The sequence below is a fragment of the Aquarana catesbeiana genome, linkage group LG09 (assembly GCF_042186555.1).
Source record: "Aquarana catesbeiana isolate 2022-GZ linkage group LG09, ASM4218655v1, whole genome shotgun sequence".
NCBI classification, from domain to species: domain Eukaryota; kingdom Metazoa; phylum Chordata; class Amphibia; order Anura; family Ranidae; genus Aquarana; species Aquarana catesbeiana.
The window spans coordinates 43,548,684-43,575,238 of NC_133332.1; the positions used below are offsets into that span (position 1 = coordinate 43,548,684).

General features: G+C 43.7%; 1 protein-coding gene across 2 annotated transcripts in view; it reads left to right on the forward strand.

Moving 5' to 3' along the window:
- Positions 1-6,462, forward strand: part of LOC141107553 (antigen-presenting glycoprotein CD1d-like) — a 114,274-nt gene extending 107,812 nt beyond the window's left edge. The window contains exons 5-6 of one of the 2 annotated variants that reach the window (XM_073598374.1): positions 2,370-2,475; positions 6,396-6,462. In XM_073598374.1, coding sequence (XP_073454475.1) covers positions 2,370-2,475; positions 6,396-6,417 — 128 coding nt within the window. In that variant the 3' untranslated portion in view covers positions 6,418-6,462. Of the gene's footprint in view, positions 1-2,369; positions 2,476-2,796; positions 3,008-6,395 lie in introns of those variants that run through there. The other variant, XM_073598372.1, reaches the window with a different exon arrangement.
- The last annotated feature ends 20,093 nt before the right edge of the window (positions 6,463-26,555 follow it).

The window sequence follows — 26,555 nt, forward strand, 5'->3', positions numbered from 1 at the left end:
TGAAGGACTGGGAACCTTTAGCCTGAGGGACAATTCCAACCACATGACCCTTGGTAGGAACATATTTCTGAGTGCTGAAGAAAGTATATCATGCAAAGTATGCTATGGAGCTCAGTGACTGGAAGCCATGGTAAGAGTTAGGTGTTTCTAAAGGACATGGTTTATTGTGGCAAGCTTTTTCACATCTTCCTTTTCAGCTTTTGGTATTCAGTCACATGACATCTTAGAGCCACAAAGGAAGTTGGTTCTGGAAGACTTCCCTCTGCCAGGTTCTGTGATCACAAGTCTGATTGTGGAGCAGGTAGCAATATTGACCAGGAGCTGTAATTGACTGCGAGCCCCATTCAGATCGGTGCCTAAAAATATAATGGAAGTTGTAATATACCTGTGATAAGCTCCGCCCCGGACTCCTCCCCTCAGGATAATGAATATATTATAAAAGAAAGACCAATACCCCCATAGCATTTTCCTTTTTTTCCTCATACCTCATGGATGGTGGTGTTGCGTGTCCTTGCTTCTGCTGTGTGCAGGTTCCGTCTGGGTTCAAGCCTCTCCCAGATGCGGTCCTCATCCTTGGGCTGCTAAAAGCGCTGATAAGGTGGGGAGCCCCTTCTGAGGGTCTTTCAGGGCAGCAGCAGTCTCCTAACCTGGAGCATTAGTCCTGCATTCTGGGTATGGCTGGTACAGTGCTGTGTGGGCAGGTAAGGCAGCTTTCCTATGTTTTATTTGGTATGCCACTGTCATTTTTTGCGAAGATTCTATAAATTTTCTCTTGGCTTTCACCTCTTCTCTCTCCCTTTAGTTTCCCTCGGGTCTGTGGCATCCCTCGTGCTCTGCAATGGGTGCGCAAGTGCGCAACCCTCATAGCATACATAGTCTCTGCAAATTGGAGACTGTAAGCGGGACCTGGGCGGCGTCGGCCGCCGTACGGCGCATGCACGATGAGCGGGCAGCTCTAGCGCCATTTCCTTGAGGGAAACAGCTTCAGGCTTTGCCCTCACAATAGGAGGAATGGGAGGGCGTGGACTAAGGTGATCCCACGCCCCCCTTTCTCCTCCCCTTGTCCTATTTAAGGATGAGGGAAGGTTAGTATGGCAGCCTGCTTTGGGTTGCTTTGGTAGGTGATATTTATTTATAAAAAAAAAAAAAAGAGACGATATAGAAAGAGAGGGGGGAAATATAACATTAGCATTAGTGGTTGTGGCGCGCTGGTCCAAAAGAATGTTTATTTTTGAAAATCTGTCTATTTTTTTTCCCTCTCTCCCTCTATTTCTTTCCATTTTTTTCTGTCTGCTTTCTAAGCTGCTACTGCCTGCCCCGCAGCAATGAGTCAGCCGCCTTCAGATCAAGACCCTCGCTTGCTTAGGTAAGGACATACACTTCATCATGGAGGTCATTCCCATCCAAGCCCTGAATACAGCCCTGTAGAGCGGCTACTTGGTCTTCTCCAAACACGTTCATGCGAAATTATAGAATTGATCCAGGAGCACTCACTTCAGTGGAGTTCGGAAGAAGGGCAATTGAATCAGCTTTTGCGTTTACTTAATACATTTCTTTATGAGCATTACCCACCCAGTATTTCAGCTATTTATTTTATCATAAGTATGCTGCCATGGAGGCACCAGGAAAACGGAAAATTGTATCATTCTTACTGTAATTTTTCTTTCCTGTTGCCTATCCATAGCAGCATACATGCCCTGCCTTGGTATTCGATATGACAAGAGAATGCTATGGGGGTTATTGATCTTTCTTTTATAATATATTCACTATCCCGAGGGGAGGAGTCCGGGGCGGAGCTTATCACAGGTATGCTGCCATGGATCGGCACCAGGAAAGGAAAATTACGGTAAGAATAATACAATTTTTAATTTTTCTTAATTTTGGAGGGGTCATAACCTCTGTCAGTTTAATTTTTGCCATCTGCATCCCATTCGGGAGATTTCCCTTCACGTCCTGTCCCATATCCAAAACAGAAAATGAGAGGAAAACCCTGCAAATTACGGACATTCTTTGAGGACCCCCAGGTCACCAGGTGTCCTCATTGAAAGATTTCCCCTCTATTACTATTCTGGGGACAGGCCAAAATTTGGGATTTTCTTTTCAGTTCAATGATAATGGTAAATCAGGACAAATAGAGAGGGTGAATCTCCCTAACGGGGGCACAGTTCGCAATAGCAACTGACATGGGTTCTAAACCCTCTCCACTCTATCCAAAACTAAAGAAAAAAAAGTTTCCTCTTTAGTTGTACTTTAAGTACCAATTTAGGTGACCTTCTTGTAATATTTCCTATTTAGCTGTAGCAGTTTTTGTTATTGAGCCCGGCGTCACATTTTGATATTGATCTACAGTATATTAATCACCTCTGCAGATGAGATACATCACACCCTTATCGGACTGGTTGTGGGGATAACAGTTGCTGTCATTGTGTGTGTGGTCGGGCTAGCATGCTTTGTGAAGTTGTATAAAAAGCGCAGGTAAGAAATCATCATTGAGAGATATAAATACAGTATATTGTGGTGCAAGCTTACAGCAAAACATTATATGAAATCCACAATCATTACTAGACAAACACTAGAAGCTTAGACTTCACAATACCATCTCTGGATTTTAATTCTCCACCCAAGTTATATTTTTTTAATTATATTTTTATGTGCAAATTACATTTTGTAATCTTGCACTTTTCTGTGATTAGCACAGAAGGTATTTTATCTTCATGTATATGCATGAAGGTAAAAAACCTTGAGCTTTTGCAACTACTTTAAACGCTAAACAACATGTACATTCACATTAAACAGAAGATATACATCCATCATCGGCTTGCCTATGGACCGACTCTCCTGGAGAAGAGATTGGTAAACTGTTGCAGGACAACACACAAGGACCATACATAATTTCAAAGCAACTGAAACCTATATTACATATTAATTTGAGAAGCAAAGTTTGTATAAAGATAAAGATAATGAAAACTATGCTATCACATATAAATACATAACAAAATAAAATATAATTGACCTCTATATTGACTCTGAATATGCTTGAATATACACTATACTGTCAAAAGTATATATTTTTCCAGGGAACGAGACACTATTTGGAGTATGGATAAAGGATAAAAATGCATGATTAAAGGATATTATGAAAGAGGGAGAGATATACACAATCCAGGAATTAACACACAAAAAGGAGTTACTAGTGATAGATGTCACATCCAATGAGATCAGGAGAAAACTTATTACCATTTGAAAAATCGCTCAACTTACAGAAAGCAACAAGGCACAGAATTTCCCAGATTTATAAGATTCTTACTTTAATGTCGCTACCATTGGTACCAACTTTCTTGAATAGGTGGGAAGCAACTTGGAGTGAGCAAGAGAAAGAGAAATGTTGAAATTAACAGACGGAACAGCAATAGATATAAATACGATAGAAACTAATTATAAATGTCTGTCAAGATGGTATATAACACCTATCAAAGCACACAAATATCAAAAGGGAGGGGGTATAGGGGAAAACGATATATTTTTATGAATGAGAATTTGGAACAAAGTATTTTATATTTTGTATAATGTGAAATTTAATTAAATAAAAAAAAGTATTGGGATGCCTGCCTTCACACACACATGAACATTAATGGCATCCCAAAGTCCATAGGGTGCAATATTGAGTTGGCCCACCCAGCTATAACAGCTTCACCTCTTCTGGGAAGGCTGTCTGCAAGGTTTAGGAGTGTGATCTATCGGGTTGAGGTCAGGACTCTGCGCAGGGCAGTCAAGTTCCTCCACCCCAAACTTGCTCATCCATGTCTTTATGGACCTTGTTTTGTGCACTGCGCAGTCATGTTGGAACAGGAAGGGGCCATCCCCAAACTGTTCCCACAAAGTTGGGAACCTGAAATTGTCCAAAATGTCTTGGTATGCTGACACCTTAAGAGTTCCCATCACTGGTACTAAGGGGCCAAGCTCAACCCCTGAAAAACAACCCCACACTATAATCCCCCCTCCACCAAATGATTTGGACCAGTGCACAAATTAAGGTCCATAAAGACATGGATGAGCGAGTTTGGAGTGGAGGAACTTGACTGCCCTGCACAACCTGATAGAACACCTTTGGGATGAATTAGAGTGGACATTACGAGCCAGACCTTCTCATCCAACATCAGTGCCTGACATTACAGCTCTTTGGAAGAATCTTCAAACATTCCCATAGACACACTGCTAAACCTTGTGGACAGCCTTCCCAGAAGAGTTGCAGATGTTATAGCTGCAAAGGGTTGGCCAAGGGTTCTTCTTTTCTTCTTTTCTTCTTTTAATTTGGGTGCGGGGTTCCCATTAATATCCATACAAGACCCAAAGAGCCTGGTAGTGCTGGGGGGGTTACCCATGCCGTTTTTCTCAATAATTTTCATCCATATTGCCGGAACTGGACATTACATTACAGCTGCAAGCAGTTCTAAATGACTTTTATTCCTTTAGAAATGTCATTTTGTGCAGGGACTGTTCTAAACACAGGAAACACGCGTCACTTTACAGGCATACTATAGACACCCGCCAGGTATGACATTTAAAGGAATATTTCACTTTTACTTTTTCACTTTAAGCATCATTAAAATCACTGCTCCCGAAAAAACGGCCTTTTTTAAAACTTTCTTTCGCATTGATACATGTCCCCTGGGGCAGGACCTGGGTCCCCAAACCCTTTTTAGGACAATAACTTGCATATTAGCCTTTAAAATTTGCACTTTTGATTTCTCACGTTCGAGTCCCATACGCTTTAACAGTGTTCGAATGTTCGTGCGAACTTTCGGTCCGTTCGCATGTTCTGGATGCGAACCGGGGGGTGTTCGGCTCATCTCTAATATATATACGAGACTGACTATATATATATTAAATACACTGCAGCTAACTGAATCACCTGCCTGCCTGAAGTATATTAGAAACAGTACACCAGGAGCGGACGGCAGTCACATCTAGATAAACTGGATACAGTGGATATATATATATATATATATACGAGACTGACTGTGTATATATATATATATATATATATATATATATATATATATATATATATATATATATATAATACACTGCAGCTAACTGAATCACCTGCCTGCTCAATCTAAATGAAATGACACTCTCTCTCGGTCAACGCCAGCAACACACTACACAGGGCCGACGTGCAGGCCGCCTTATATAGTGTGGGGCGCGGACTTAACCCCCTGAGCCATAATTGGCCAAAGGCACCCTGCCTTTGGCCAATTATGGCTCTCTTTGCTGACGGTGCTGTGATTGGCCAAAGCATGCGAATCATAGTGCATGCTTGGCCAATCATCAGACAGAAATGCACTACGATGTCGCAGTGCATTGTGGGGCGTGACGTGCTGCTCGAATTTGCCGCAAACGCCCCATAATGTTCGTATTTTGATGAACGCTCGAACAGCCAATGTTCGACCCGAACATAAAGCTCATCCCTAATGACAGCATGAATATTGATGCTGCCCTGGTCTATCCTAGAGAGGCAGACTTTGAAGGCATTCCGGGAGACTGCAAATTTTCTGGGAGCACACAGAACACTGGGTCTTTTCCCAGAGTGGATCAGTCAAGCTCTCAGGCATAAGCTGCTGTTGAAGAGGCCTCAGGTGGGTGGAATTCTGAGACCCAGGTGCTAAGAAGAAGCTGACTGAGGGGAGCTCTCTGCCAAAGATATGTCGGGTAACACTGGAAGGTGTCACTTGTAAAATTGGAAGGAGGCTGCCATCTGTCCTTAGGCCTTGTGAGTACAGACACTGAGAGATCTTGGGGACTTTGTGCTTGACTACCTCTCTGGTGCCTTATAGTCAGCTGTGAGTCTGTTAAAGTGAACACCGGCTGATGTCCTAAAGAGCTTGGTCCAGATAATCTAGTTCTGATCTTTGAAGTATCCCACCACTTCCCTCAACCCTATCTAAGTTCTCCAAAAATAAGCAACATCCCCTAGACTGGTCCTTGAAGAAAGAGTAAATGAGCCTGGTGTGTGCCTGGCTGCAGGGCAGTAGTTTGGGAAGACCAGGACAATAATCCTGCAGCTCCTACAGGAGTAGCGCTACATAATTATGCATTTTCATTGCCTTAAAAAATCCTATCCACTGTCAAACTTTTTTCACTGGCGTTACTAGTTTAGGTAATGTTGTTCTGCAAAAGGCAAAAGTTCAAATGGTAAATACCTCCCTCAATGATGTACTATATATATATATATATATATATATATATATATATATATATATATATATATATATATATATATATACAGAGCTACATTACCTACGTTTGTGTGTTTAATTTTTGTTATGTGGCTATGACATTGTGGTAAAAATTATTTTCTTGGGTCCCAGTACAATAACAATTTTATTTTCTAGGTCTTCTGATCAAAAAGTTTAAGAACCCCAGTACCATAGCATTTTTACATGTTCTGAATGAACCTCGGTAGGTTGGTAGGTTGATTGCCTTCTAAAAAAAAGTCTCTTATGTGTGTACATTTGGTGGTAATGTACTACTGTGAAAAATGTATGATGTAAAAGTAGGACTCCAGCCAACCCTAAAAATCTTAATTAGGTTTCTAACCATTTCCTACTCTACATAAATCAAACATTATATGTACAGTACTATATAAAGCTAAAGTTGTATCTCTAAAGATATCAAAGGAGGGCCATCTTTTTGACTCTGTACCATTTGCTCCTCTAAGCACAAAGTAAACATCCAATGTCTGTGATTAATGTTTTTGCTGGTGTGCCACTTTAACCTCTTGCCACCCACATAAAGCATATGTGCAGCAGCAAAGAGGGTGGACTTTAATGTCCACATGCCACACATATGGGTCACAATGATCAGGAGCTGGATACCACCAGGTGGATTAGTCCAGTTAAAGGGGCTGGGTGGGAAGGGATTAAAGATGAACTCTGGGAATGAAAAGCATTTGCTGGCTGATAAAATGATAAAACTTTCATAGCCATAGATCGATTTACACCTCACTGGCGAGGGAGTATGACCAAGAGAGATCTCGCGGATAGAAACTGTCTGGATCTATGACCTCAAATGTTATACTCCCTTTGGGTTAAACATTGACTGGGACGTGAATAGTCACCATTTTTTTGCAACAAACATTTGTTTAAATGGTATTTTAAATATTGATCTTTTATGTAAGGTTTGTTCCTTGGGTAGCCTCCTATAATGTTATATTATCTACCTTTTAGGATACAATTATGCTGCTAGTTTAATATATAGTTAATGTGTTTATTGTGCCCTGAGTTTTTAGAGTGTCTATATGTGTGTTTCTACATCCCATATGGGAGCTCAAGAAAATTTTGCTGTATGAGAATGTCTGATGGTAGCCGTATTCCTGGCTTGGATTCTACACACCCACTACGCAAAGCTGGAGAACGGAGCTGTGGTCTTGGTCTGTCTATTACATGCCTGCTTTTTACAGCTGCCTGGTAAGCAGATTGGATTTCCACAGACAGACAACTAATGTATTCAGAACAAGGCCAACAGTGGATGTTTCTGTACTTTTTTCATGGTGTACTTTTAAGTGAACGAGATGACAAACCTTTTTGAATTTATAGACGTTTTTTCTTTGATCGCTGTAAACCCCAGTTTTCCCTTCAATTCCTGTCTTGGAGACACAACAGGAAGTCAGTGGAAGTTTCAACAAAGAGAATGGAAATTCCCTCTTAAGCCTCATACACACGATTGGATTTTCCGACGGGAGTTGTGTGATGACAGGCTGTTGGCAGAAAATCCAACCGTTTGTACGCTCCATCAGACAATTTTTGGCCACTTTTCCATGGACAAATGTTGGACGGCAGGTTTATAAATTTTTCGCGGACAACGGTCTGTTATCGGATTCTTCAGACAAAAGTCGAAAGTACACGCATGCTCGGGAACAAGGACGAGCCAGAAGCGGCCAGTCTTTAGCGTTCATAATGGAGAATTAACATTCGTGACACGGTAAATTATGAAATGTCAAAATGCAGCGCACATTCTCTTCTTCTTTAATGGGATAATAATGAAGCTGCTTTGCTGGTGATACTGATGAGTTCTGCCAAACGTATTTAAAGTGGAGGCCCACCCTGAAAAAAAAAATTCACCAAAAATACCTAAAAAAATGGAGGAAAAGAAAAAATAATTTTTTTTTACTTAAGTGAAATGGCTGTTGGTAGGCAGTCTTCCTAATCTGCCTCTTCCTACACCGCAGTGTTCTTCAGTCTTCTGCTTCCCGCGTTGTCTTCTGGGGAATGGGGCGCAGTGTGTTATGGGAACTGTGTGTGTCCCACAACACATTGCGTCCCATTCACAAAGCGCCGCGCCGCTCGCGCATGCGCAGTAGGAAACTGGCAGTGAAGCCGCAAGGCTCCACTGCCTGTTTCCCTTACCTAGGATGGTGGAGCTGGGACCAGAGAGCCGAGGGACGGGTCGGCCTCGGGCGGCCGACATCGCGGGCACCCAGGACAGGTAAGTACTTATTTAAAGTCAGCAGCTACAGTGTTTGTAGCTGCTGACTTTTAATTTTTTTTTTTTATGACGGAATCCCGCTTTAAAAAGGCTTTTTTTTTCTAGTGATATCAAGAATAATATTTTTTTTATTTTTATTTTTTTGGGTGCAAGTTACCACAACACCATTATCCCGTAGTTTTTTTTATCAAAGATACAACTATGTTGGTGTCCCTTGTTAATTTTACATTGTATTTTTTAAAATGTAACTTCCTACTCCCAAACTGTCATTTGAAGTAAAACACATAGCCAAGTATTATGCTCCACAATTTTTTTTATTGTGCATTAAAAAAAGAAAACATATAAAATTAGACATGCTATCTGCCAATAGAACTTAACCAAAAAGTGGATTCTATGCATTCTATGCATCCAAAAATATAGAAAATATACCAAATCAAATCATTATTCAACCAAAAAAAAAAAAAAAAGCCTCATGCATGTGTTCTGCTTCTTAATACAGGGGGTCAACAATGCCAAGAGTTGGTGAAAGCAGGGGTCTGTCATCCGAAAATCATCCGGATTATTCTCCTGGAGCTGCCGCAGCAAAGGCATATGACATAATTGGTCACGATTAATAAAGCAACTAATTTTTGGTCCAAGAAATCCTTCTCCTCCTGTTCCTGGACTAGACTTGGGTCAAAGCAATAACTCCAAGGCCAATAATAAATAACACGTTATCTCCTCCGATTCTGCAATATGGCTGGCTGAGGAACGGCTGCTCAGAAATGAACTGAAAAGCGCAAAATGAAAAGCGAGACTCAACACTCACCAAACTTCTACTAACAAGAATTACCAGAAAGAGCCCAAAGGGTGGCGCACGACAATTGAACTTACTCTTTGTAGCCTTGTAGTACGTCTAATACGTCACTACGTTTGTGTTTGTTGGCCGACAATTCCTTGCCGTTTGTATGCCAACGCCCTTCGGACAAAAGTCTGACGTTTTGTCTGTGGAAAATCCGATCGTGTAAACAAGGCTTTAGACAGTTGGCTTGGAAACAGGCATCCACCTCCTCTCACCACCTGTTAAGATGACTGTAAAATTTTGGATGTCCCATCACTATCTGTCTTATTGACAATGGTCACCGAAATAAATAGAGATGGTAAATCACAGACAGCAATTAAAAACAAGTTCTAAACCTGACACATTCTGTCCGAAGGTAAAAAAAAAAAAAAATCTAGGCTGGAGATTCATTTTGGGTATTTGAAGGGGAATAGGGTTATGTGAAAGATTTAATGATCTCTCGGAAACAAAATTAGTCAAATATACACACATGCCATAAACAAATAGATAAAAAATATGTGTTCCTACTTCTCGGCTCTACATGTCCTTCCTACTTTAGGTAACATGGAAACAGCTATTCTTGAAACAGATCACATACTGTATAAGCCTTTACTAGTGTTGTTATTTTATTAACTTTCTACCATATTTCTCAGTCCAGCCACAGGTCTACATCACCAAAAAACCTTATGAATCTGAAACAGATGTTATCTGTATGGTGACTGGATTCTATCCAAAACCAATCAATGTAAGTTTGTGGAAGGAGAACAAAGAGGAGGATGTGATGTCAACTGTGACTCTACCTAATGGAGACGGGACTTAACAGATAACAGTAGTAACAACTGTAAATGACATAGAAAATGTCTACTGCTGAGTGGAGCACAGCAGCTTGAAAGAACCACTAATACTGTAGTACATCTGGGTGAGTAATTTGTAAAGTACTGGAAAGTAAAAATTTGCTAGAAAAAATATAGAAAATCAGAGGTTATTAAATTGTCATGAAAAACATAGTTACATAGTTGATCAGGTTGAATAAAGACACTAGTTTATCCAGTTTAGACATGTTCGTTTCGTTTCATTCTGAATCAAAATTCGGACAAATTTTTCATTCTTCCAAAATTTGGATGTATACAAATATCCGAATTAAAATAGTAACAAATTTAAACGAATCCAAATAAGCAAAACAAAATTTTGGACGAAAATCAAATTCAAATCAAATTCAAAACATTTTAGAATCATTTTCAAATTCAATTCAAATTTGAATTTCCACATAGAATACAATAGGATAGAATAGAAAATAAAAGAATAGAAACAAAATAGAATAAAAAATAAAGGAATAGAGTAAAAAAATAAAGAAATAAAAGAGAAAATAAAATAATAGAATAGAGTGCTTATGTTGAATCTCTTTTATTAAGTATTCGCAAAAAGGTATTTCTTACACATACAGGTTGTAACTATATAATTATGTCAGGATTCGGACATCCATATTACGGTAAGCTACAAGCAATGTAGAACAGAGTAATAAAGAAAAAAAAAATTACATATATATATATATATATTCTGTCTTGCCCCCTAGTGTTACCCCCTTCCCTGCCAGTGTTATTCACACAGTAATCAGTGCATTTTTATAGCACTGATTGCTGTATAAATGTCAATGGTCCCAAAAATGTGTCAAAAGTGTCCGATCTGTCTGCTGCAATGTCGTAGTTCCACTAAAAATTGCAGATCACCGTCAAAAAAGAAAAGAAAAGAAATAATAAAAATGCCATAAATCTATCCTCTATTTTGTAGACGCTATAACTTTTGCGCAAACCAATCAATATCTTATTGGGATTTTTTTACCAAAAATATGTAAAAGAATACATATTCGCCTAAACTGATGAACAAATTTGTTTTTAAAAAAGTTTTTTTGGGGTATTTATTATAACAAAAAGTAAACAATATTGTTTTTTTTTCCAAAATTGTCGCTCTTTTTTTGTTTATAATGCAAAAAATAAAAACTGCAGAGGTTAGCAAATACCATCAAAAGAAAGCTCTATTTGTGGGAAAAAAAGACGTCAATTTTGTTTGGGTACAACGTCGCACGACCACGCAATTGTCAATTACAACAACGCAGTGCCGTATCGCAAAAAAATGGCCTGGTCATTAAGGGGGCATATCCTTCGGGGCTGAAGTGGCTAATCTACAGGCTATCATTTGAAGTAGATGGGTAACTATATTAAGTTACCAAATGACTCTTGTGAGGGGGAAAGTGTGGGGTGTCAGCATCAAAATACAAAAAAACAATTAGTTGATTATATACCAATGCTGCACCTAAAATTAGTGGATACTAATAACAATGCAAAAAATGTATATATATATATATATATATATATATATATATATATATATATATATATATATATATATATATATACATTAACAAAATGCACTCACCAGATCGCCTCGGCCACACAGTGACCTCAAAGCATGACTGATGGGAAGGACTCCTTAGTTCAATGCTGTTGCTCCTTTATGCATCCCATTCCAATCAAGCAATCATATATGGAGGAAGCTGGATCCCAATCCACTTTGCAGGTATACAAATAGGGTTGCCACCTGTCCAGGATTTACCCGGACAGTTCGGGTTTGGAATCATGTGTCCAGGTTTCAGACTGTCTTAAAGCCGGACACATTATTTAGACTGGACTATGGCTGCAGTTGTCTCAGCTGAGAGTGTCTGTTACACTCTTTCACACTGCCCAAAGCCAGCACTAACAAATCACCCCCCCCCCCCAAACACACACAGATGGAAGAGGAGAGAGGGCTCGATCTGCACCTCTTCCTCCCACCCCTACCCCTCTGTGTCTAACTACACTCCAATCCCCGGCACTGTGCCTCAGAAAAGGAAACGGACCATGGTAAATAGCCGCTGATCGCTAATTTATGCTCTTCGCCCATATTGTAATCCCCCCTATATCTGTGCTCTATCTGATCCCAGCCAAAAGTGGTTCCAACGATAGAACAAACAAAAGGGGGGACAGGGGACAGCCCTGTCTTGTTCCATTATACATCTCAAATGGCATAGATACTGTCCCATTAACCTATACCCTAGCTGTTGGATAATTATACAGTGCTTCAATCCATTTGGTCATCTTTGGGCCTACTCCTATTACTTCTAATGTCTTCATCATGAATCCCCAGTCTACCCTATCAAATGCTTTCTCCATGTCTATTGAGAGAAGTAGCCCCGGGGACTTGTTTTTTTTTATTCCCTTAGCCAGTAACAGAGTTCTAACCCCGTTATCTCTCCCTTCCTTTCCTGGGATGAATCCAACTTGGTCTGCATGTACCAGGTCGTTCATTACCACTTTCATCCTGCTAGCTAATATTTTGGCGAATAGTTTTGTATCTACGTTTAACAGCAAGTCTGGGCCAGGACTTTTCTCTGAAGTTGTTTCTTTTAAGATCCAGCCTATCTTTTTTTCTGTTATACTGTAGGTCCTTCTAGGTCGCTTAGTCTGTCTTCTGGGGTTTTATTTAGGCTCACTTCCCTCAGAAAGGTTTTCATTTTCTCTATCCTCACCTTTTCACGCTCCAGAGTCTCTTTCTGTTTTATTAAGTACAGTTCTCCATAGTATTTTTGGAATACCCCTGCTATATCCTTTGTTGTGAATACCATTTCCCCAGTGCTACTTTGGATTTTCTTTATACAGGCATACCCCACTTTTAAGTACACAATACGGATGAGCTTCGAGTTCAGGACGAACTCATGTTCGACTCGAACATTGGCTGTTCGCAAGTTCGCAGAACAGCGAACAATTTGGGGTGTTCGCGGCAAATTCGAATGCCGCGGAACACCCTTTAAAAGTCTATGGGAGAAATCAAAAGTGCCAATTTTAAAGGCTTACATGCAAGTTATTGTCATAAAAAGTGTTTGGGGACCTGGGTCCTGCCCCAGGGGACATGGATCAATGCAAAAAAAAGTTTTAAAAACGGACGTTTTTTCAGGAGCAGTGATTTTAATAATGCTTAAAGTCAAACAATAAAAGTGTAATATCCCTTTAAATTTCGTAGCTGGGTGTGTCTATAGTATGCCTGTAAAGGGGCGCATGTGTCCCGTGTTTAGAACAGTCTGACAGCAAAATGACATTTCGAAGGAAAAAAGCCATTTAAAACTACTCACGGCTATTGCATTGCCGGTCCGACAATACACATAGAAGATCATTGATAAAAACAGCATGGGAATTCCCCACAGGGGAACCCCGAACCAAAATTAAAAAAATAAAATGACGTGGGGGTCCCCCTAAATTCCATACCAGGCCCTTCAGGTCTGGTATGGATATTAAGGGGAACCCAGCCAAAATGTAAAAAAAAAAATGACGTGGGGGTCCCTCTAAATTCCATACCAGACCCTTCAGGTCTGGTATGGATTTTAAGAGGAACCCCGTGCCAAAAAAAAAAAAACTACAAAAAAACGGCGTGGGGTCCCCCCAAAAATCCATACCAGACCCTTATCCGAGCAGGCAACCTGGCAGGCCGCAGGAAAAGAGGGGGGGATGAGAGAGCGCCCCCCCCTCCTGAACCTTACCAGGCCACATGCCCTCAACATTGGGAGGGTGCTTTGGGGTAGCCCCCAAAACACCTTGTCCCCATGTTGATGAGGACAAGGGCCTCATCCCCACAACCCTGGCCGGTGGTTGTGGGGTTCTGCAGGCGGGGGGCTTATCAGATTCTGGAAGCCCCCTTTAACAAGGGGACCCCCAGATCCCGGCCCCCCCTGTGTGAAATGGTAAGGGGGTACAAAAGTACCCCTACCATTTCACTAAAAAACTGTCAAAAATGTTAAAAATGACAAGAGACAGTTTTTGACAATTCCTTTATTTAAATGCTTCTTCTATCTTCCTTCATCTTATTTTTCTTCTTCTTCTGGTTCTTCTGGCTCTTCTGGTTCTTCCTCCGGCGTTCTCGCCCAGCATCTCCTCCATGGCGTCTACTATCTTCTTCTCCTCAGGCCGCTCCACACCCATGGCATGGGGGGAGGCTCCCGCTCTTCTCTTCATCTTCTTCTCTTCTTCATCTTCTTCTTCTTTTCTTCTCTTCTTCATCTTCTTCTCCGGGCCGCTCCGCATCCATGCTGGCATGGAGGGAGGCTCCCGCTGTGTGACGGCGTCTCCTCGGCTGACGGTTCTTAAATAACGGGGGCGGGGCTACCTGGTGACCCCACCCCCCTCTGACGCACGGGACATGACTGGACTTCCCTGTGGCATTCCCCGTGACGTCACAGGGAAGTCCTGTCAAGTCACCGTGCGTCAGAGGGGGGCGGGGTCATCGGGTGGCCCCGCCCCCCGTTATTTAAGAACCGTTAGACGGGGAGATGCCGTCACACAGCGGGAGCCTCCCTCCATGTCAGCATGGATGCGGAGCGGCCCGAGGAAGAAAATGAAGAAGAGAAGAAGAGAAGAAGAGAAGAAAAGAAGAAGATGAAGAAGAAGATGAAGAAGAGAAGAAGATGAAGAGAAGAGCGGGAGCCTCCCCCCATGCCATGGGTGCGGAACGGCCCGAGGAGAAGAAGTTAGAAGACGCCGCGGAGGAGATGCTGGACGAGAACGCCGGAGGAAGAACCAGAAGAAGAAGAAGAAGATGAAGGAAGATAGAAGAAAGAAGAAGCATTTAAATAAAGGAATTGTCAAAAACTGTCTCTTGTCATTTTTAACATTTTTGACAGTTTTTTAGTGAAATGGTAGGTTTGTACCCCCTTACCATTTCACACGGGGGGGCGGGATCTGGGGGTCCCCTTGTTAAAGGGGGCTTCCAGATTCCGATAAGCCCCCCGCCCGCAGACAGGGCCGGATTTCCCACAAGGCCACCAAGGCCAGGCCTCGGGGTGGCAGTAGTGCAGGGGCGGCACCGCTCCTGTCGCAACTTCTCGGCTTTTGCGGCCGCCCCCCTGCACTAACATCATTCAGAGCTCTGTATGAGCAGGGTGGGGATGAGGATAAACAAGCTGTTCTGACTAGAAAGGAGAGCAGGGGGCGGAGTCTGTGGGCAGCTGCGGGAGGAGCGTCCACTCCCCCAGGCAGCAAGACTTGTATGGAGTGGAGATCAAGGATAGCTATTCCCCTCTAACTCCGGCGCTCCACAGCCTCTGGCATCCTGTCACAGTGACACAGTGAGAGCGTGGAAAGCCAGCTAGCTTGTGCAGGAGTCGGGCTGTGTTCGGTCTCCACTGTCTTCCTAACCCCTCCCTCACTGCACTGCTTGTCCAATCCAGTACTTCGCCTCCCATTTGTGCCCGCCCACACTCCAGCCACATGCATGCAATGCACTATACTGTGCTGTGAGGGGAGTTCTGTTTTCAAATAATAGCTGCCACAACCCTGGGGGAGACCAGCCTGAGAGGGAGAGCATAACTGGTGAATAAGATCCCCAGAATAACCCCCCTCTCTGTTCCCACCCCTTTGTGCTATGCACCTTCTCCCCCCCCTCTCTTCCTCATGATCATCACCTTCTCTCTCTCCCCTAGCCTAGAGCCTAGCCTGCCTGTATACCGTCCTGGCCTGCCTGTATACCATCCTAGCCTGCCTGTATACCGTCCTAGTCTGCCTGTATACCGTCCTGGCCTGCCTGTATATTCATGTTCGTGTCCCATAGACTTTAACGGTGTTCGCGTGTTCGAACAAACTTTTTTCCTTCACATGTTCTGGTGCGAACCTAGTACACAATAGGGTTTATTTACTAAATCTGGAAAGTGCAAAATCAGGCTCACTTCTGCATAGAAACCAATGAGCTTCCAGGTTTTATTATCAAAGCTTAATTAAACAAGCTGGGGTTAGAAGCTCATTGGTTTCTATGCAGAAGTGAGCCTGATTTTGCATATTCCAGCTTTAGTAGATAAACCCCATTGTGTACTTAAAAGTGGGGTATGCCTGTATAATTTGTGTTTTTTTTCTTTTTTAGTATTCTGGCCAGGTACTTCCCAGTCTTGTTCCCTCCTAGATACCTTTCTTTCTTAATCCCGGTAAAGGTCTTACGGTGTTTCCTGCTCTATTAGTTCTTTTACTTCATCTCTTTTTAGGGTGAGCATGTGTTATACTTCTTTCTCTCCTTTTTTTATGTTCCTGTCCTAAGTCATAGATTTCCTTCATTAGTACTTCCCTTTTTCTTACTCTCTCCTTTTTTTTCCCCTCCCATTGTTATCAGGATTCCTCTTATATAGGCCTTAGGGGCCTCCCACAGTGTTGACACTGATACTTCTCCGGTATAATTTGTTTTAAAATAATGTTCTAACTCTTTTTTTATCCTATCTTCCGCTTATTTTCCCTGAATTAGTTCTTTGTTCAATCGCCATAAGTTTGCCCTATTTTGGGCCCCGCTTATCTATATTTTCATAGTCACTGGGGCATGGTCTGAAAAGGATGTAACTTCTATATTTGTACTAATCACTAACTCCAATAGCCTATGTTCTATCAGGAAATAATAAATTCTTGAGTACATCCCGTGTACAGGGGAGTGGAATGTATAGTCTTGTATTTTAGCATGCTGTATCCTCCATTCATCCATTAGCTGGTTCTGATGCAATTTCTTTTTTAATATCCCCTGTTGAGCATTCCCAGTCCATTTTACCTGGGACATACTATCAATCTCAGGTTCCATAGTGAAATTAAAATCTCCTGCCATTATTAATCCACCTTTTTTAAACTCCATTAATTTCTCCATAACCGCTTTTAAATATTTTATTGGGTTCTTATTTGGGCAATAGATATTTGCCAGGGTGCAGTCCACCTCGTTTAGTGTTCCCCTCAGGGCCAGATACCGCCCCTCTGGGTCCACCAACCTCCCCACTAGGGTAAACCTTACCCTTCTGGCAAAACCAATGACTACTCCTTTTGCTCGTTTTGTTGTGGAGTCTCTGTAAAACCATTTTGGAAAATCCTTTGAGTTTAGTTTTATAAATACAATACAATACAGCAGCAGAGGGGTGAGTCAAGTTTGTTACTACAATAATTTTGTAGTAACGAACTTGACTCACGCCTCTGCTGCTGGAGTCTTGCTGTTGCCAAATTCAGGGATCTCTGTCCCACTTGAGCTGTTCATTCAGGTGGCCCGTATGCTGCCTCCTCTCTGTAGTTGGAGCGGTACTCTGTTGCCATCTCTATGAGCGAGGATTTTTCCTCTCCTTTCTCTCTCTTTCGGCATCTCGCTCACTCTTCCCCTTCTCTGGTCTCTGGGTCTCACCGCAGTTTCAGTCTCTCTCTCACTTCCTCATGCCGCCTTCCAGCTGATTGATGGCATTCCCTGCTCTCGCCGCATCTCTGCTCATCACTGCCAGTCACAGCCCATCCCTCAAAGCTACTTTCCAATGTCCCGAGACCAGCGTGCACCTAGCCGTCGTTCATGGGGGGATTATTAGGTACCAGATCGCCTCCGGGGGGGACGGGGGGGGGTGCTGGATGCCGGGCTTCTTACTCCGCTGTCTGCATATGAGCGGGGAGCTTTCCCGAGCTCAGCAGCAGCTCTTGACCGGCGCCATCATTAGGCTCCTCCCTCTTTGCCTGTGATAACAGCTTCTAGCATCACTTTGGGGAATGTCTGAGTATTAGCAGCGTGCTTAAACAATTTAGATGGTGCTAAGATATTACCTAACACTTTATAATATTCACTGGACAGTCCATCCCCCCTGGGGCTTTATATATTGGAAAGGAATGAAAGACCTTGCTAGTTTCTTCTACAGAAATTGGTACATTTATTTCTTCAAGGGTAGAGGAATCTATAGTTGGGAGGTTAATCTTATTTAGAAACTGAGCTATGTCTAATGAGAGGGGCTGGGGTGTGTCTTTATCTTCCCTTAGGTTATATAGGAGTTCATAGTATTCTGCAAATGTGTCTGCTATTTCTTGCTGGTTATACATGACTTTCCCAGATTTATTATGAATTCATTTCTGAATTTTATGTTTATTCTATCAATGGTGTAGTTGGGAGGCTAGATATTTGATAAAGCTCTACATCTCTGTTTTGGCCCTGAGGTTATCGTCCACCATGTGATTCAGACGCTGCCGATGGGATGTGGAAGCTGACAGCCCTTGGCGGCGAGGACTAAAAAAATTCTGAAATGTCTCACTTAGGTGGGCACCTTTTCCAACGCTCCTCTCTTGACCAACAGATGACTCAAAACAACGTTTTCCGCGACACTGTTACCTACTGTAGTCAGGAAAAACATTCCATAAAATCCTCTTTAACATGTCCTCAAGAGATTTTATCTTCTGCACTCTCTGTGGGGACGGGATGAGTTCTGAGACCTTCCCCTTATAATGGTGGTCAAGGAGGGTTGCCAACCAGTAATCATCCTTCTCCTTTATGCCACGTATTCTTGGGTCCTTTCCCAGGCTTTGAAGCCCATGCACCTCAAATTTGCAGAGGCTTTTAAAAGCAGACTCCTCCGGATCACTCAGGATGACAGCATCTGGAACTTCCTCCTCCCAGCCACGTACTACTTCCAAGGGTCCTGGGGTTGGAAAGCCATCGCTTACAGATTGACGCATGTCTTCCTCTTCTTTGAAGCTTAAGAAAGTGCCATAATCCTCATCCTCCTCCCCTCTATTATCCTATGTGTTCTGTGACATAGGAATGATGGTGTCTGGATAAAGTGGGCCTTGAGAGGGCCTTCCTCTTCCTCCTGCTGCTCTGCCTCGAGTGCCCTGTCCATAATGACACACAGAGTCTGCTCCAGCAGGAACACAACAGGGATTGAGTCACTGATGCATGCACTGTCACGGCTCACCATCCTTGTGGCCTCCAAAAATGGTGACAATACAATGCATGCATCCTTAATGATCAGCCATTGGCGTGGGGAAAAAAGCAGAGGCGGCCTGAGCCTGTTGTCATGCTGTACTGGCACAGGTACTCGTTGACGGCCCTCTGCTGCGTGTATAGCCGCTGCAGCATTCCCAAAATTTAGTTCCACCTGGTGGGCATGTCACAAATCAATCAGTGTATGACTGCCTGAAATAGCTACACACTCTTCTGGCCTGCTTTAGTACATCTTGCAACCCTGGGTACATACTTAGGAAATGATGCACCACCAAATTGAGGACATGTACCAGACATGGCACATGTGTCAACTTTCCCTGTCTAAGGGCAGACAGGAGGTTTGAGCCATTATCGGACACCACCATTCCTGGCTCCAGCTGGCATAGTGTGAACCACCTCTGGGCCTGTCCCTGCAGAGCTGCAAGAACCTTTGCTCCGGTGTGGTTCCTGTCCTCTAAACACACCAGCTGAAGCACTGCATAGCACCTTTTAGCCTGACTCTGGGAACATACAAGAACATATTTAGGGGACACACCATACAATGCATTTAAATTCAAGATGGTGCTGCTATAAGACCTACAAACAGTACAAAATATTTTACAGCGCACACATACAAGAATGACATTTCCTGCAGGGCTAGTTAAAAACACCTGAACATATTCAAAAAATACGGGGGTTTGGTCACACTATATGGTCATATAGTGCTAAGCCCACTTACTGCGACAAAGTACCCCGAATTAGTGGGTCCTACACTAGTAATAGAATGGAAGATCCTTTGTCTCAACCATGGGAGCTGAACTCCTCTATGTGGGAGAACTGAAAAGGATAAATCCTAATCACTGGTGGTCACTAAATAGGAGGTAATGAGGATGGGGAGGGGTGCTCCAGCCCAAAAACCTGGTCAGGGCCTATTACAACATACAAGAACATATTTGGGGGGCACACCATACAATGCATTTAAATTCAAGATGGTGCTGCTATAAGACCTACAAACAGTACAAAATATTTTACAGCGCACACATACAAGAATGACATTTCCTGCAGGGCTAGTTAAAAACACCTGAACATATTCAAAAAATACGGGAGTTTGGTCACACTATATGGTCATATAGTGCTAAGCCCACTTACTGCGACAAAGTACCCCGAATTAGTGGATTTTCTGGCTTCATTCATGAAGGGGACTTCTGGTGGGGATTCTGATGTGAAGGAGGCTGCTGATGGGGACTCTGACGTGAAGGGGACTTCTGACCCCATGAAACATCAGGGGACTTCTGATGGAGACTCTGATGTGAAGAGGACTGCTGGTGGGGACTCTCTGATGTGAAGGGGCCTTCTGATGGGGACTCTGATGTGAAGAGGGCTTCTGATGGGGACTCTGATGTGAACGGGGGCTTCTGGTGGGGACTCTGATGTGAACGGGGGCTTCTGGTGGGGACTCTGATGTGAAGGGGGCTTCTGGTGGGGACTCTAATGTGAAGGGGGCTTCTGGTGGGGACTCTAATGTGAAGGGGGCTTCTGGTGGGGACTCTGATGTGAAGGGGCTTCTGATGGGGACTCTCTGATGTGAAGGGGCTTCTGATGGGGACTCTCTGATGTGAAGGGGGCTTCTGATGGGGACTCTGATGTGAAGGGGGGCTTCTGGTGGGGACTCTGATGTGAAGGGGGCTTCTGGTGGGGACTCTGATGTGAAGGGGGCTTCTGGTGGGGACTCTGATGTGAAGGGGACTTCTGGTGGGGACTCTGATGTGAAGGGTATTGCTGATGGGGACTCTGATGTGAAGGAGGCTGCTGATGGGGACTCTGATGTGAAGGGGCCTTCTGATGGGGACTCTCTGATGTGAAGGAGGCTGCTGATGGGGACTCTGATGTGAAGGGTATTGCTGATGGGGACTCTGATGTGAAGGAGGCTGCTGATGGGGACTCTGATGTGAAGGGGCCTTCTGATGGGGACTCTCTGATGTGAAGGGGGCTTCTGATGGGGACTTTCTAATATGAAGGGGGCTGCTGGTGGGGACTCTGATGTGAAGGGGACTGCTGATGGGGACTCTGATGTGAAGGGGACTGCTGGTGGGGAACTCTGATGTGAAGGGGACTGCTGGTGGGGACTCTGATGTGAAGGGGACTTCTCATAGGGACTCTCTGATGTGAAGGGGGCTTCTGGTGGGGACTCTGATGTGAAGGGGACTTCTGGTGGGGACTCTGATGTGAAGGGGACTTCTGGTGGGGACTCTGATGTGAAGGGGACTTCTGGTGGGGACTCTGATGTGAAGGGGACTTCTGGTGGGGACTCTGATGTGAAGGGGACTTCTGGTGGGGACTCTGATGTGAAGGGGGCTTCTGGTGGGAACTCTGACGTGAAGGAGGTTGCTGATGGGGACTCTGATGTGAAGGGGCCTTCTGATGGGGATTCTGATGTGAAGGGGCCTTCCTACAGGGACTCGGATGTGAAGGGGCCTTCCTACGGGGACTCGGATGTGAAGGGGGCTTCTGATGGGGACTCTGATGTGAAGGGGGCTTCTGATGGGGACTCTGATGTGAAGGGGGCTTCTGATGGGGACTCTGATGTGAAGGGGGCTGCTGATGGAGACTCTGATGTGAAGGGGACTTCTGGTGGGGACTCTGATGTGAAGGGGACTGCTGGTGGGGACTCTCTGATGTGAAGGGGGCTTCCGATGGGGACTCTGATGTGAAGGGGGCTTCTGGTGGGGATTCTGAGATGTGAAGGGGGCTTTTGATGGGGACTCTGAAGTGAAGGGAGTTTCTGATGGGGACTCAGATGTGAAGGGGACTGCTGGTGGGGACTCTGATGTGAAGGGGGCTTCTGATGGGGACTCTGATGTGAAGGGTATTGCTGATGGGGACTCTGATGTGAAGGAGGCTGCTGATGGGGACTCTGATGTGAAGGGGCCTTCTGATGGGGACTCTCTGATGTGAAGGGGGCTTCTGATGGGGACTTTCTAATATGAAGGGGGCTGCTGGTGGGGACTCTGATGTGAAGGGGGCTTCTGATGGGGACTCTGATGTGAAGGGGACTGCTGGTGGGGACTCTGATGTGAAGGGGACTGCTGGTGGGGACTCTGATGTGAAGGGGACTGCTAATTGGGACTCTTTGATGTAAGGGGGAGGCTGTTGGGGACACTCAAAATTAAAGTGGGCCGGTTATGATGAAGTCCAGTGCCAAATTTTTGTCCCAGTCCAGCCCTGAGAAAGGGTAAGGGGGAGGAGGACACAGGAGCAGAGAGGAGAGCAGATAGAAGGCTGCTGATGACAGAGGCACGTAAACCGACCACAGTGTCTGGTCTCCACAGCCATGATACACCGTGGTCAGTTTACAGAGAGGTGGGGAGAAACTGGCAGGATCAGCCAGGTTTTTTAAGTGTTACAGGGGGCCAGATGGCACAGGACAAGCACAATGTCATATAACATGCTTTAAAGGAGCAGAATCCATTTTTTTGGGGAGGGGGTTAACAAACGCTTTAACGTTGATGCCTGTAATTTGCCTTTTGTATTTGTTACCAGGTGACACTAATGGTTTGAACTGTAACTAACTTGCTATATACAGTGGCTATAAAAAGTCTACACACCCCTGTTAAAATGTCAGCTTTCTGTGATGTAAATAAAAATAGACAGCGAGAAATCATTTCAGAAGTTTTTCCACCTTTAAAGTGGAGTTCCACCCAAAAGTGGAACTTCCACTCATTAGATTCCTCCCCCCCTCCGGTGACACAGTTGGCACCTTTCAGGGGGGAGGGGGGTACAGATACCTGTAATATACACTTCCGGCATAAATAGCCGCAGAATCTGCGGGTATTTACGCCACATCCTGTTCCCCCCCCGCTGCCTGCTGGGAAACACACGGGTCCCAGAGGCAGCAGGGACCATCCGTATTGCGCTGCGCGACTTGCGCATGCGCAGTAGGGAACCGGGAAGTGAAGCCGCACAGCTTCACTTCCTGATTCCCTTACCGAAGATGGAGGCGGCAGCACCCGAGGACGAAGAGACGCTTCGGCCTCGGGTGCCGACATCGCGGGCGCCCTGGACAGGTAAGTGTCCATGTTTTAAAAGTCAGCAGCTGCAGTATTTGTAGCTGCTGACTTTTAAAAAATTTTTTTTTAGGTGCCACTCCGCTTTAATGTGACCTAAAAACTGTACAACTCAATTGAACAACAAACTGAAATCTTTTAGGTGGAGGGAGGAAAAAAAAAAAATAATATGGTTGCATAAGTGTGCACACCCTTAAACTAATACTTTGTTGAAGCACCTTTTGATTTTATTACAGTACTCAGTCTTTTTGGGTCTATCAGCATGTCACATCTTGACTTCACTTTTCTTTGCAAAACACTCCAAATCTGTCAGATTGTGAGGGCATCTCCTGTGCACATCCCTCTTCAGATCACCCCACAGATTTCTTAATCGGATTCAGGTCTGGGCTATGGCTGGGTCATTCCAAAACTTTAATCTTCTTCTGGTGAAGCCATACCTTTGTCATTTTGGATGTATGCTTTGGGTCGTTGTCATGCTGAAAGATGAAGTTCCTCCTTATTTTCAGCTTTCCATTGTATTTGGAACTGTTCATGATTCCCTCTACCTTGACCAAGGCCCCGGTTCCAGCTGAAGAAAAACAGCCCCAAACATGATGCTGCTACCACCATGCTTCACTGTGGGTATGGTGTTATTTTGGTGATGTGCAGTGTTGTTTTTGAGCCAAACATATCTTTTGGAATTATGGTCAAAAAGTTCAACCTTGGTTTCATCAGACCATAACACAATTTCCCACATGCTTTTGAAATGCTGGTTGGATGAGTAGCAAAATTACTTCAACTTAACAGGTAATGTCTGGTTGAATATGACCACTGATAGCTAGTAAAGTGGTTCTTTTGGTTGATTTATCCAGACAAACAACTCACTTGGCAATGGACCCAGAGTCTTCACTTAGTCCCTCCTGCAAACTCCCACAATTATTTGTTGAGCCTGTCAGTGAAGTCCAAGTCCACCTAATGAAACTTTTTATGATGGTGTGGCAATAATGGTGCGTTTAATCTGCTTAGGCGCTGCACAGTCTACAATGTGCAATTTTTAAATCAAGTCAAATATGAACAAAATAAAATTAATAGTGATTAACTCATTGTCCCTTTCATCTTCCTGTGTAATATGTGAAATCAACAAAATGACATAAATTCATGAATGTGAAATAAATAGTGATTAGTCCATTTTCTCATGCATCTTCATTCAATCATAATTATGGTGAAATTCTTTAATAGCGCCAAGCTCTTATCACTCCAAATAAGTGCAATAATGCTGTGCTCCCTGCCTGTGGTGTGATCCCACTCACTCACCGACTTTCATGGACTTCTATTATTACATAAAAAAGTCATACACGCTTTAATACAGGTATCCTGGTATCTTCCTGGGTCTTGTTGTCCACCATAGTGGTCCAAGATAAATTGTCAAGGGAAGGAAACTATACCAGGGACTGATCCTAGAGGCTTCTGCCACATCCCAAAATTAAATTTGTGAGAGAAAAGGGGATGTCCCCAAGGGATAGTGTGGGCAGAAGGCCAGTAGAGGATAGTATAGAGAGGGGTACCAAATATGTAAAAAAATTACCACATTTTATTCAAAATACAGTTAGAAGAAAATACATTACAATATACAAAATGAGTTAAAATCAAAAGAGAACATAGTCATAAATGCAAATAATGTAAGCCACTGATGGATGCTATAACCCACGCTTAAGGGCGCAGCTGTTATGAAACCAACCACCCTACATGTTTCGGAAAAATCACAGAAAGTTAACTTTCTCTCTATGAAAAATTACTTCCTTCTTCAGGGGTTTAGGTGGGTTATTTTGTTGCATTTCTATCAGAGACAAGAGGAAAAGTATAAATATGTGTGTATAGAGGTACCCGGACATTATAAAATACAGTTCATTCATGTATTGGCAAAAAATAGCAGAAATATATTCAAAGATATGCAATTTGATACTCACAAATCAAAGATGTTCTCATACATATCAAAAGGATTACATAGCACGTATGCAGGCGGTTTGAGTCCCACATCTAGGAGGTCCTTTTAAGGGATTAATTAATTAAATAAGAAGATGTTCCAAAACATGGGGGAGATTTCCATCATCTAGTTTGGTGACTATGGGACATATAGAAATTCCCATAGAGACAGGGTGATGCAGTGGTGTCAAAAGACCCCCCTTCCCCCAAACAGAGCAGCGGAAGCGGCAGGTCAGAGCTCGCAGGAGCCACCCAAGACGGGGTATGGAGAGCACGGACCTGTCAAAACACAGAGAAGGTGTATATATGTATATTACTAATCTCCTTCTGTGATGCTAAGGCAGTGGCATATTGTTATTAAGTGAAGAGAACAGTCAGATAGAGGAGAGGATCCTGACCAGTAAAGGACAACACAGGCAGCTTAAGAAAAGTCAAGTAGTGCATGGAGTTCGAGCTGCAGAGAAATCTGCATCAGATAAGAGGAAAATACATAGAGACAAAGCAAACAGAGGTGCTATCTGTGTTCTAACCTTCTCTTTAGATGGATCGCAGCATGTCCATGTCAGACGCCTCAGCTGTGTAACACTAAGCTGACATGTAGGTTTCATGTTTAAATATCCCCCCAGAGGGGAGTGATAGCCAGAGGGCGATCTATCCGGAAGATTTTCCAGAGGGGTGGGATCTGTGCGACAGGTCCAGCCTAATCAGGCATGAGTCACGCAGCTGTGTATAGGAGCTCTTCAATAAAGGCTCCTCAGTCAGCGCAGTGCAGGATCTTATAATATCGACTGAGGCTTCTGCCACAAAGTCGCCTGCCAACTTGATCTCCTGAAGAGAAGAGATTATTTTCTCCAATTCAGTGCCATCTTGAAGGTCCTTCTCCACCCGGGTTGCCCATCCTGATATGGCTTTAGCCACTGCTGCTGTGGTAATTGCTGGCCTGCAAGTGCCCCCGGCCATGGAATATGCTTTTTTCAGCTCCAGATCCAATTTCCGATCAAGAACGTCCTGAAGGGAAACTGCATCCTCAATAGGCAGAGTGACATGCCGTGCAAGACGCATCAAGGAGGAGTCGACGACGGGGGCGTTCATCAATGAATTGACTTTCGACTCTTTCAAAGGATACATCTTTGCCAGTCTGTTGGTGAGACTGGACCGCTTATCAGATCTTTCCCACTCATTTTTAACTAGATCTTCTAGTTCACCTATAAAAGGGAAGTTTTCTGGATCTTTCCTTAAATTTGGGAAATATTTCTGCGGTTACACTTTATCTTCTTCCCAGCCGATCGCTTCCTTAACTGATTTTGCAAAGGGTTCACCAAGGGAAAAATCAAAGCCTGCTGACATCTCCTGGTCCTCATCTCCTGAGGAAGATTCTGATGCCTGGGGTTGATGGACATCCACTGCCGATGTGCTGGGAGTAGGCCGTTAGTGGTGCCATTGTCTCCATTATGGAT